The sequence below is a fragment of the Periplaneta americana genome, chromosome 11, assembly GCF_040183065.1.
Source record: "Periplaneta americana isolate PAMFEO1 chromosome 11, P.americana_PAMFEO1_priV1, whole genome shotgun sequence".
Lineage (NCBI taxonomy): Eukaryota > Metazoa > Arthropoda > Insecta > Blattodea > Blattidae > Periplaneta > Periplaneta americana.
The window spans coordinates 143,974,780-143,988,969 of NC_091127.1; the positions used below are offsets into that span (position 1 = coordinate 143,974,780).

At 35.8% G+C, this 14,190-nt stretch overlaps 2 protein-coding genes across 3 annotated transcripts in view; one reads left to right on the forward strand and one right to left on the reverse strand.

The window, feature by feature from the left end:
• Positions 1-14,190, forward strand: part of LOC138709386 (neurobeachin-like protein 1) — a 686,489-nt gene that overhangs the window by 355,008 nt on the left and 317,291 nt on the right. The gene's annotated exons all lie outside the window — the stretch shown is intronic.
• Positions 1,753-5,110, reverse strand: LOC138709399 (larval cuticle protein A3A-like). The gene is made up of 2 exons (XM_069840138.1): positions 4,966-5,110; positions 1,753-2,517 (listed from the first exon to the last, which is right to left on the reverse strand). Exons 1-2 carry the CDS (start codon positions 4,975-4,977, stop codon positions 1,912-1,914), a joined length of 618 nt encoding a protein of 205 aa, XP_069696239.1. The 5' UTR covers positions 4,978-5,110; the 3' UTR covers positions 1,753-1,911.

Sequence of the window (14,190 nt, forward strand, 5' to 3'; positions counted from 1 at the left end):
AATTTATTGTTAGACTGGGGAGCCTCCCTCCCAATAAAGGACACCTCCCAGATGCGGACAGATTGTTACGTCCCTTCGATGTCCGTAAATGAGAGGTTTCACTGTACATGAAAGAAAACTTGAGATCTAAATTGTTAAAATTATGGTACATTCTGATACGAAGGAAAGAGAAAATTGAAATATTTTAGGAAGAAATTAAATTACCGTTCTCAGGTTTCACTGAGCCCAGACACTAGATATTTATATATACCGGTGCTATATTAATGGTATTTCATTAATCGCCTGAGAAGGTTTTGTCAATCGATACGTTCGTATGCTGTGTAGATCCTTAGATGTTATGCATTACTGATAATTGAATCAAGATCCAGTAATGTTTGTGCTTGTAAAGTCTGTGTGATGTATCTTGTCTCACTGTGAAAAGAGAGACAAAGGAGATATCTCTTACCTCGTCTGTATTATTATGGCGATGGGGGAGTGGAGCAATGCCGTCCATCCATCCAGTGGCGGAAGGGACTAGTTGATACATTAACAAAATATCTCTTCGTACTGTGTAGTTCCGTCACTGAGCTTGTCTTTCAAGAAATTGAGTTCCGATTGTCTGTACAATAACAAGGTTTTGAAAGGAATCGTGAAAATTTACAACCCTCCTATAATCTCCACCCTCATTTGAAGGGACTTGGTTTTATTTCTGCTGAGACAAGATAAACCTTACCAGGTATAGTACGAAACAGAATTCTAACAGTCTGTGTCTTATGTCGTTCTTACTGGTTACATTGTGCGTTTAATTGGTGGTAGGCCTGCTGTAATTTAAGCTGACTCAGCCTTGGAGCACAGCGTCTGGCATTGGCAGTTATTGACAAATGATAATTGTGTAATATTTGTTATGTGTATCTATTGAGGTCACTTGCAATAGAGTTGATTGTTTCGCCATGTTAATTATATGTTATACAGTATGTGGTCGCTTGAATGTGTTCGCGGGCCTGTGGAGCATGTAACAATAGCCGGCAAGAGTTGGCTTCCGACAGAACTAAAACTGGTTCGCAATTCGGGGAAACCTAATGCGGTTGATAGTGATGACATAAGACGACATATTAATGTAATCCTGTCTGACTGGCCAGGAATGTGTGCCAGTTAGGCGAAGGATCAACGACTGTGATGCTTTTAGTCAATTAAGAATACTTGAATGGGTTATTTATGAAAGGGTCTAAGTCATTATTTTGTGAAAATGAGTTTGTAATGTAATAACTGCTCTTTGAGTGTAGATACATCGATTTAGATATGAAGAGGACTCACACTCTAAATGCTTTGTAGAATTTATTATGCAATTTTTATTTCAGCCTTAATTTCAAAATTTTGGCTTATAAGCAGTTTTTCTTTAATTGCTAACAATTTAGTATTCAAGACTTAGGCCATTTCATAAATAACCCATTCACTTGTAACTTTAAGATTGTACAGTTGTACGTCTACCGATGGCATGTGTCTGAAAGTGACCAAAAATTGCATGACATTTCGCAGGAGTGGATGACTAATATGATACATAGTAAAAAGATTAAAGAATATTGAATTGTGTTACTTGAACTTGTTCCAGCCGGGACTCATATTTGAATAGCGAAGGACAAAGAGTTAAGAGGTCACATAAACTAGCATGGAAGGAAAAGGAAAATGTGGGTTAACTTCAGACTATTTTGAGGAATTGCATTTAACTTCGAAACTACTACTACTATTCTATAAAATAAAATCAGAACACAGTAATTGCTATCAACATAAAATATGCATATTTATTTTTGATATAACTATAATTCACAATATGCGAACTTGCGTATATACGATTATGATAAAATTATAAATACAAGCATGGTTTATACAGCGAGGTTACGGCGATGGGATAGGGATAGGATTGCTGCGAGACGTTTAACCGACGATGGCCTTAGCGTGGAAGGGAGAGGCGGCGTATCCCAGAGGAGCGGCAGCGTATCCCAGAGGAGCGGCGACCTTGGCGACAGGGGCGGCGTAAGCGAGGGGAGCGGCGACCTTAGCGACGGGGGCGGCGTAAGCGAGGGGAGCGGCGACCTTAGCGACGGCGGGGGCGGCGACGACAGCCTTGGCGACAACAGCGGGTTCACGGTGAACGACGGCGTTGAATCCATTGACGGGGTCAGCGGTATACTCGACGGTACGGCGGGTGCCGTCGGGCTCCACCAGGCTGTAGCTGCCCTGGACGACGTCTCCGTTACGGCTCTCCTGCTGTCCCTTGGAGTCACCGGTCAGAGCGTCCTGGATGTCGTAGGCGTAGCTGTACTGGGGGTTGGGGTCGTAGTCGGTGTCGACGGCGACGGGGGCAGCGACCTTGGCGATGGCGGGAGCAGCATAAGCGAGGGGAGCGGCTACCTTAGCGACGGCTGGTGCGGCATAGGCGATGGGGGCGTGAGCAGCCAGAGGAGCGCCGGGGGCCACAACTGCGGGGGCGCCGATGATACCGGCGTGGGCAGCGGCCACAAGGACGGCGAGAACGACGAGCTGTTGGAGTAAAATAGACGTTAAGCTCTTACTTCGCCAAGTATTACACGATAGTGGATTAGAATATGTTGATTTGCAAATCTTCTTAAATAAAAATGTCTAAATGCTATCGCAGTTACGCAAATTTAATGAAATTTGATTCTCCTTCTGTTGCAATTTATTTATTTGCTTGGCTCTTTGTAGTGCGTTGACTTCTCTTGGGCGCTAAAACAACTTGAATGAAAAACTATTACAGCTGAGGCCGAAGAAAACAATGTATCGCTTTGTTTTACTGTGTTCGCACGTCATTGCCACAGACTTGGAATTGATGGAACCAAATTTTTCTCACTTAATAAATGAATTCAGTGTTGAAATAACAGAAGTTTATCAAGAAGAAACAATTTGTAGCCAATCAAATCAGAGTTTTATAAACTACAGTGCTGATACTTAAGAAATTTGAAATTCTCCCCTATAGCCACTCTTCCAAGTTTTTGTGTGTAGTCTTTAATAAATGTTGGAGTATAGTGTTGAAAATAGGGCGCAACCGTACTTTATTGCTTCTATTACAAATATCACTCTGTTATCGCATCAGCACTGGAAAAATAAATAATTTATATGTTCCTGAACATAGGATTAAAATAATAATGTTACATCATCTGCAATATAGTGAGGACCTATTTAAAAGGTGTTGTATTATTAATGAAGTAACTACGCCCCTGTTTGCATTTCAATACGAGTATATTATAGTACTTTGATACAATATGATTCACGCATAGAGAAACACAATGTTAAAATTTCTCTAGAACAAAATGTTCATTTGTAAAAACAGTTGTTTCATGTTTCTAACAGTCTGAAACGTTTTCTTTACTTTAGAAAAATCAGTATGAACTTAGAACACTTGCGTTAAACCATGTACAATACTAAGTTTAATGTAATTGTATGTCTTCGTAACATTTTATAATTTGTCCAGTGCGAGAAGTTTTATGGATTTAAACATTGCAAATATAATATGTTATAATGTACTGCACTACATAGGGCCTAATTCATGATAGGAGAAAATTATAAGTGTTAGGAAAGCGTATTGAACCTTGGCCATTTCTTGGTGCAAGAAAATATGTTATTTTATTTTCATTTCTGACAATTCCGAATATGAATTTATTTTGTTTTTGCTTTACTTTCTGCAGTTTACAGTGAAACATCAGAAATTCTATAATGTTATGTTTATAATAGAATGTAATTTGGCAAAAATTCTGAACACTTAAATGTGTTCAACTTGGACTATATTATAGATTTTCTTTGAATAGTAAAATGTGAAATACATAATGCGCCAGCTAATAGAATCATTGTTGATATTAATGTCGTAACTTGTGGTTAAAGTTTATTCGTATCACCAGTTTGGATATAAAACCATTTTAAGAGTAGAGTAATGAAATATTTCATTGTACAAGCTTTAGCATCATCAACTCTACTATTCCAAAAAAAAAAAATAAATAAATAAAAAAAAGTAAAAGCCGAATTTCTCCATACATTTCAACCACAGGCAAGGAGCTCTATAAGATAATTGGGATCCATATACAGTGGCTAATCAACTAAAAATTTTAATTCCTTTCGGTACTGCAATAATAAATTATAGTAGCTAGTAGATGCCTTTAAAATTATCAGTTACAAACGTTTTGTTATTCTAATTATTAATTTCGAGCTTCTAAACTTGTTTCCGTTTGCCTTTCTCTAGAAAAACATAGTGAAACATCAAGCCGTTTAAAATATTAAATAAATTAGTATGCTGATAAAATACATACTTTAATTGCTTTACGAATTATAACTGAAGCTTTCTTTTATTATTATAGATAACTAATATAATAGTTTTTGTTTGAGAACTGCTTTAATTGATCTTATTTTCTAATAAATGCGAAAACTTTCTGTCATTTTTTGTTGGTACAAATAGTTCACTTGTGTGTAAATATGTTAAACAAAATCACTCGTTTGAGATTATATGAGAATAAATAATTAAATGAGATAGAAGCAGTTGGTATATAGAATTATTCTGTAGTTTTGAGATGATCTTTTACTGAAAAAGGTAGTATGTTCTGTACTGTCTTGGAAAAGCAATTTCAACAATTTTGTTTTGCCATAAGAGAGAAATAAGTTCAGTAATACAAAATTTGTAGGCTGCCCAAATATTTGGTTTTGGTATACCATGTAGGCTACATCAAAGGAAAAATAAGAAAGAAATGTTACAAATTAAAATTTTAACACTTTCATGCTTTCCTCAATGTAGAGATCCTAGCATTATTAATTAGAATATGTTAGTTTGACTCCCTCGAAAGTTTTGATTTATGTAAATGAGTGGAAAACCAAATTTGGAAATAATATTAAAAGAAAGTATTTTTCCGCAGAAAATTTTCACCATTCTTTGGTGCACACGAAAGTAAGAGAAATGAGTGTGTAATGATTTAGTGGGTTACTTGCCTTGAATGCCATTTTGATCGCTGTGATCTTCGTTTGAATGATGCTTGGGTTTGGCGGCCGTCGAGTTTATATACCTGATCTGCAACACTAGGCACCCGTCCAGTGATGCAACACCTTACCCTACCCCACCCTACCCTATATTTGTGATGACGTTATAGTGTTATCATTTCATTCACTTTTTGTGCCCCCGGTTGCGGACTAGTTTGATGGCGAAAACAAAGCCGACCCCACCCAGTGCCGTTTCGATTGTGCATGTGGGACAGGGGTGCACAGTCTGTCAGAACACAGAATTCTCGTAGACGTTCTTTACTTAAGTGTAACATTTTATGTGTAACATGTTTATCGAGAAAGCTGAGAATAGAGGATGTAACTATGTAGTCGAGAGCTGCGGCTTCCGTTGACCCGTATATTGACTGTAATTGATTTATATTTCATTGTTTTCTCGAATTTCTTTCTGGAAATTTCTGTAAAACATTTAGTATCAAGGTATAGTCTTTTTCATATCATACATTATACCAATAGGGTCTTCTTCTTATGCGATTAATTGGAATAATTTAATTTGTGTTTGCAGTTACAAGCCCAACACACCTGTGTTCGATTACTGAAAGTGAAAGTGGAGATGCATGTTTCTTAAACAAAAATATGTTTTTATTAAGATCCATGTGTTTGGGTTATGTTATCTCCAGATATAACTTTACTTCATGCTAACCACTTTGATATGGAATCGTGCCACATTTTAATGTGTAGCTTTGATATAGAATTGTCATTAAAGTGAAGACGGAACATACTGGAGAATCCTATCCTCAAGAAATATAACTATGGCGACGTACGGCGATGACGAAAAAGAAGAAGAAACACATTTCACTCCCAATATTGAACCATGCCATTAATATTTGTGGAGTATAAACTTTTGTGTCCCGCGCCGTGGCGTCATGGTCTAAGGCATCCTGCCTAGGACTCGCGTTACGGAATGCGCGCTAGTTCGAGCCCTCATGGGGGAAGAAATTTTCTCATGAAATTTCGGCCAGTGTATGGGACCGGTGCCCACCCAGCATCGTGATGCACTTGGGGAGCTACGATAGGTAGCGAAATCCGGTTGCGAAAGCCAGCTATAACGGCTGGGAGAATCATCGTGCTAACCACACGATACCTCCATTCTGGTTGGATGATCGTCCACCTCTGCTTCGGCATGTGAGCGTGAAGCCAGCAGCCGGCTGGTCGGTCTAGGTCCTTCACGGGCTGTAGCGCCAAGGATTATTATTATTATTATTATTATTATTATTATTATTATTATTATTATTATTATTATAAACTTTTGTACATATATGTATACATCGTCGTTGTTCCTGCAATAACTCCTATGTGCAAAATATAAAAATTTTCAGTAGGAAGAAAACGCACATTTATTCATCCTATGGTATCCTTTGAAGAGGTGGGAAAATTCAAATACATGGGAGCAACAGTAACAAATATAAATGATACTCGGGAGGAAATTAAACACAGAATAAATATGGAACAACCGGTAATATAACTGTTTTATAAATTCTAACTTTCAGATTTTTTGACAGCAGACTGGATGATAAAAGCTTCTCAACGGAATAATAACAGGCATTTCCCATATTTATTCTGTGTTTAATTTCCTCCCGAGTATCATTTATATTTGTAATATGCATATTTGCGCTAATATAGTTACAGCATACAAATTCTTTGGTCGGCGGGAAAAGCCACATATGTCAAAAAAGTCGATTTTTCTGTTGTATCTAATCACAGAAGTCTAGTATTTTTTTAATTTTTTAAATAATATAATTTCTTGTATCTTAAATTGAAAAGGGTCTTACTTTAACCAACATACATGAATTTCATTATTATACTTATATTCAGTTAAGAATAAATTAAAAAGAAAGTCTCTCCTGAAAAATGAATTTTTTATTACTTATGTCCCTTTTCCCGCCGACCAAAGAATTTATTTAAATGTGAATATAATTCAGTCTTTATATTCTCGAAAATAAATGCAAGAAAATCTCCATTCATTTATGATAAAGCATGTCTGTCTTACGGAAAGGAACCACCGACATTGAATAAATACGAGGGTGAGTGGGTCATTCAAGTGGTGGAAACTAGCATGTCCTTGTGCATGTAAGATATTGTCACTGTCAGCTTGTGAAGTAGCTGTCCTAACTGAGCCAACATTATGTAAATATATTCACATTAAAGAGGATGCGTACAGTTTGCGGAAGCAGTGGAGAAGGATCCAGCTATCTTGCACATTCCTAGTTTACTACCTCAAATGAAAATACGTGAACGTAATTCGATATTAGACGCAGCTGGCGTATCCATACCTCTTCCTCTTCTAATGTCTTATATGCTCATACCAAGTATAGCGAAAGTATTGTAATACTCGGAAAATACGAGTTATCAGATTTTCACTCATTTCGAATACTCTTCGTACTGAATAATAATACTCGATATGCTATCTGTCCAACTACAGTATAACCTATGTAGCCTTTCTGAACTATTTTAAATAGTTCGTATTCAACACTGTATGTATATTTGTTGTTTTATAAGTTAAATTCTTCACTTAAAAAAAAAGTCACTGACATAAGGAAAAATACTGAACAAATTCTGCAGGTTACAGTTAGGCCATAAAATGCAGGTATATTATACTATACTTCAGGTCTCTGCACATACATCTTATATTATAATCATGTATGAAGTATGGCATAGTATACTATACTGTCAGGACTCAGAGGGTATGTATGTATGTATGTATGTATGTATGTATGTATGTATGTATTATGTATGTACGTACGAGTATGTATGTATGTATGTATGTATGTAACGGCGCTCGCAACTGTCAGTAAATCTACTGACATGAGCCTGTTGCAAATAAGCACACTGAAATGCCATCGACCTGGGCCGGGATCGAATCAACAACCTCGAGCACAGAAGGCCAGCGCTATACCAACTGCGCTACCGAGTCGAACTGTATGTATGTATGTATGTATGTATGTATGTATGTATGTATGTATGTATGTATGTACGAGTATGTATGTACGTACGTATGTATGTATGTAACGACGCTCGCAACTGTCAGTAAATCTACTGACATGAGCCTGTTGCAAATAAGCACACTGAAATGCCATCGACCTGGGCCGGGATCGAATCAACAACCTCGAGCACAGAAGGCCAGCGCTATACCAACTGCGCTACCGAGTCGAACTGTATGTATGTATGTATGTATGTATGTATGTATGTATGTATGTATGTATGTATGTACGAGTATGTATGTACGTACGTATGTATGTATGTATGTATGTAACGACGCTCGCAACTGTCAGTAAATCTACTGACATGAGCCTGTTGCAAATAAGCACACTGAAATGCCATCGACCTGGGCCGGGATCGAATCAACAACCTCGAGCACAGAAGGCCAGCGCTATACCAACTGCGCTACCGAGTCGAACTGTATGTATGTATGTACGTATGTATGTGATTAAAACTAATTTTAATTGAATATTTATCTGTTTCATAGAAAGTAGTTCTCTACTCTCTGTAGGCCATATATTATTTCCAGTAGTTACTATACTTTGTTCCATAATGTCTGACAGGAGATGTAAATATTGCCGGCAGAGGAGAAAAATATAACTGCTATTCAATGACAGAGGTCTCATTCCACGCTTGACTTGAATTTGGACGGTTTGAAGCATTCTATCTCCGCCCAGCTTCAAAATAAAAATGGAATGAGACCTCTGTCATTGGTTGTATAGCAATTATACTTCTCTCCTCCCTGCCGACAATGTTTACTTCTCCTGTCAGACGTTGTGGAACGAAGTATAGTTCGGAGAAATATTAGCGTCTCTCATTTGGATTTCGTTTAAACGAAATATGTAGACCTATAGCTTAGTATACGTTTCTAATATCTTGCAGAAGAACAGATAGTAGAAATCCATGAAACTTGACTAATAAATGAGAATTGATAAACTTTTTATTTGTCTGTTCTTGTGAAATTACTCTTAAAGACGAACTCTTACAAACGAAATGCAGGTTTGATTAATATATTTTTATTTATCATATCTTATCTTGGAAACATGTATTGTAATTAATAAATCGAGTCAAATAGATTATTTTATTGAAATTGTTATACTCGTAGATGTCATGAATTGTGAAGTTGATCTTTACCCATTTAAAAATGGAAAACTTTGACGCTTTAATTTGTGTGTGTGTCTTTATAAAGTGACTAGTGGCATTGAAATGATTAACTTCCAAGACTGTACTGTACTTCGGAAACTGAAAATTTCGTTTACCTTCTATCATGATGTGCTGAGTTCTATTATGTCTTGAGATAGCATTGCCGACTGCAGGCAATACCGTCTTAAGGTCCTGTACAAATTATACTATTTTTACGTTCAGTATTTATATAAGTAATACATAAAATTATTTTAAGTTTTATTATGATATACCCAATGAAGTTATTTTATTGTCTATGATATGGATGGAACAGTTACGATATGGCGAATAGAACGAAGTTGTTTAAAATGCTGTATATTGACCTATGAAGCCACAGTTGCGAAATTATTTTTATGAAAAAGAAATTCTCGGTTAGTATAGTAGTATTCGGGATTTAATTAGTATATTCAAATACGAAGCAAAAATACTACTATCTTTAAATAGTTCGTGTGTTTGAAAAGACTGGGGTTCAGTCTCTGAGACAAAGTAGGTTCCAAGATAAACTTAGAAATTTCCTTTAATTTAGGAGACAAATAGGTACAGTACTTAGAGATTGCATGGTACCTATCTTTCAAACTTCTGTCGTATGATGCACTCTTGTAAGAAAGGTTAGAATTCACAGAATGTTCTAGATCTAGACACAGAATAGAACCCATCCCGCTTGCTTTTTTTAGAATAAAGATTATCTGAATATACAGCACCTTGAGCAATTGATGAAATTCTAATTTTATGAGCAGAAAAGTTCACAATCTTGACCAACATGCCGTTGGGACATTTCAACCCAGTTCAAATTGTCAAGAGCACAGTCTTTCACCTTGACACTAATATTGTGTTTCAATCCGTGTGTTGATTTCGCCAATCATGTTTCTCCTCCGAGTTACTAAACTAACTTCTGCACGCATCTCTTGTGTACAAATGGGCTACTTGTTCCTCTTAATTGGCTAGAAGTAGTGCATTTGAACTGCTTCGTAACTTTTCTCCTCTTCATTTATTCTCTTTTTTATATTTAGTGAATTTGAGACGAGTGTAGCCTACACTATTTTATATACGGAATCCATCGCTTGAATCTCTCTTTAATATTTAACCCGTGTTTATAGGTTCGAACTCTTATTTTACAACACTGTTGATCTCCAAAATGTTTCATTTTACATGTCGAATGAAAACATTTAAGAATTTTATTTAATATAAAATGACGTTATTTTGGTGGATTTGTTTTTTTTTTTTACGTTTCAAATTTAAGAATTTTGTAGAATATAAAATTACCTTATTTTTGGGACTTTCGTTTAAAAATTGTAATCCTCTCTCTGTAAGGTAGAACTTCTTAACACTTCGTTTGAGTGTTTTACACATTATTTTTGCTTTTTATTCATTTACTTACTGGAGAGAAGAGCTGTTGATGATTTAGTTCATAAAATTTCTGGAAGATGATGTTGTTCAGCGGACAGCTGCGTTGTGCACTGCCGCGTCCGCTCTACATCCGCGAGCGAGGAAAGATAAAATGTATGTACTGTAGTATTATTACCCAACGTAGTGCAAGAGTTCAAAAACTTCATCCCATGTATCTAGAACTTATACCGAAATGTTTCCATTATCGGTCAAAAAATGTACTCGTAAAATGATTAGTATGGATTTTAGCCTATAATACACTCAAATTTGATTTTCTGTTATACGGTTTACGAAATCGGCCGCCGTTTCTATGATAGTAGCTTTTAGTTTCTGAAACTGGTTTAGCGGAGAAAAAATGTTCATAAAAACTTCCTCAAGCAATTAGAAAAAAAAAACAATAGCTTGCACTAGATCCCTTCAATAGTTCACAAGAGACTGAGGTGAACTGCATTCATGCCACTCCAGACAAACGCCCTTGAACTTCGGCGCATATGATGTACGCATTGTGGGAGGCAACGCTTCTGTACGTCTCGTGGAGTCATGTACTGGAGACTCAGTACAAAATGTGTCATGTATTGGGTTTATAGGTTGTAATACGTATGAAAGCGTTCTCATTTCCTTATAAAAGACTAAAACGTTTGGTTTGAAAATATACTACTGCAATGCATTAAATTAAATATAGAACTCTTAACTATCAAATGTAAAATTTCAAAAACCTATGTAAGCCACGGACGTAGCTGAGGCGATAGCGTGTTTGCCTGCTGTTCCAGAGCTGCGCTTGGGCGTGGGTTCGATTTCGCTTGAACTGATCACCTGGTTGGGGTTTTTCCTAGGTTTTCCCCAACCGTAAGGTGAATATCAAGTAATCTATGGCGAATTCTCGGCATCTCGCCAAATACCATCTCACTATCACCAGTCCCACCGACGCTAAATAGTCTAGTAGTTGATACAGCGTCGTTAAATAACTCAAGTAAAAAAAAAAATAGAAATTTATTTTGACTTTCTCGAAAAGTGTTTTATAAGTAGTTCATAATTGGCCATTGGTTACAATTAAACTTTTAAGGATGTGCATGACATAGTTCTGGTCTTTTTTTTTCCTTTTAATTTACGAGAAAATGAAACTTGACATAGAGGTGTGCATTCATGAGATTATACGAGTATGTCCATAGCATGTCATGTAATTCGAACTACAGTTTCAGGTTTGTAATTTGGAGATAAATTTGATAATTTTGTTATTCAACTTTTTTGCTTCAGTAATATAGGTTAAAATGTTTCCTTGCTGTTGTGTATCCTCACAAATTTTGTGGCAGTTTGGGCATATCAGCTGTCGGATTACGAACAGTGTCCTACGAAGTTAATAGTTATTAAAATGAAATTCTGGTCGTGTGTTGTATTCCAATCTGATGTGGATTTCTTGCAAGAAGTGAAATAAAATTTATCTAACATAAATGTTGCTTTACTGCATATAATTCAATAAATTGTGTAAAGTGATGATTATTAACTTAATAATCATAATCATCACCATAATCGTAATCATTATTATCATCATCATAAACTTAAGTTCGGCGAAATAATTCTTTCCATCTCAGAGATTACTTCCCACGACGTGTAGGTCGTTTGTTATGTTTTCCCTTTGGCCTACACTACAGTTGTGGAGTTATCCTCTAATTCATCCGTAGAATATTTTCATGCCAATGTCTTTAAAAATTTTGGTTCTATCATTTGGATTTAAAATTTATAACAGAAACGTTTGTATATATATATATATATATGTAGTTATGTTATATACAGTTATATATACAGAGTGTAACTATGTCTAATTTTCTTATGTGATAGAGGACATGAAAATAAACATTTTTTCCTAATAAAGTAGTGGCCGGAAATGCTTCGTATAAAAGACAGAGCTCATCACTTACATTATGGCTGTATTTATGTTTCAGCAGTTCTTGTTACCATGGAAATAATAATTCAAGTTAATTTGTTGTTGTATGTCACAAAATATCGTCTGTGAGATCTGTTTATTAAATTTCATGATATTAAAATATATCGGTTAAATATTGAACTTGCAGACATGCATAATACATTTGGAGCAACTTACGGCAATGCTAATGCTTCTGGAGATACTTGAAGATGTTCCGATTCATATGCGGAGAAACACGATCTTTTAACACGACGGTGCACCCGCACATTCGGTTTAAATTGTCGAAATTACTTAAATTTATATTTTTCGTTTCGTTGGATAGGAAGAGCAGGTCCAGTTGCTTGGCCGGCACGTTCCCCAGATGATTCCAGTTGATTTTTGTGTTTGAGGTTATGAAACACCCATCGACACAACAGAAGAACTAGTTACTAGAATTATTCTTGCTTTTGACGATCTTCTTAACTGACTGCCGATAGATTTTAAGTAAAACTGAATGACGCTCATATACATTCGATCGAGTTCACATACATGAATGAGATATTGTGTCCTTCGAAAACTAGCTGCATTTTATTTTAATGTCTAAGTACTTTAATAATTAAAACCATTTGTCGTCCGCTTTCTCAGCATTTGTCTTTTGTCAGAATATCTAAGTGGACTGTATACAATTTGATATGATTTCTGTCTGCAATGTATCAGCTTCTTCACACAGACACATTCGTGACAAGAAAAATCTTAATCAGACAATATAGAAATTGCTTCATATTTCTGGGATTTTTTGTTTATTGTTTACACTGGTGATTTTGTTCTTTTCATGTGCGTTTTGTGTTTGTTTCCTGTTAATGTATGATTTCACTGAGTGGAGTGATAATTTCATACTTTTGTATTCAATATGGGATTCCTTCTTTGCATTAAGAAAAATATTCGTTGTTTGTGCCACATTCCGAAGACATCCATTAAACAGATATAGTTTTAATTTAATTTTGATATGAGATTCAGAAGATTGTGATGGAAATTCTGAAGGTCTAACTTCAAATTCTACACTATCATTTATATGTTAACACATACATTTTTGTTTTAATGTACAAATCGAATAATTACTTTACTCGTTTCATTTCTCTTTATGTTTTCATGTTTGTTAATTCCGGATCCCAGTGGTCAACCTCACTTGAGGACGGATGATTTTAAATAAATCTTAGTAGTTTATTTATTTATTTTTAATTAGTTAATTTACGATGGTATATCATCTCTTAAGGTTATCTAGCGTCTGAATGAGATGAAGGTGATAATACCAGCGAAATGAGTCCAGGGTCCAGTGCCGAAAGTACCAAGCATTTGCTCTTAATAGGTTGAAGGAAAACACCGGAGGAAAAAGGATAACCAGGTAACATGTCCCAACCAGAATTTGAATCCGAGCCCTCTAGTTTCATGGTCAGGGATGCCAACTGTTACTTCATAGCGGTTGACTCTATGTTTTATTAATGTGCTGGAGTTGCAGGGATGGATATATTGCAATAATGGATTTTATGGCTGGTTGTGAATCGTATAGGACAACGGAACTATCACATCTCTTTATTTGAGGTTATACAGCACTTCTTCAAAATTTGTCGGAAATGTTTTTACGACTTATAATAATAATAATAATAATAATAATAATAATAATAATAATAATAATAATAATAATAATAATAATA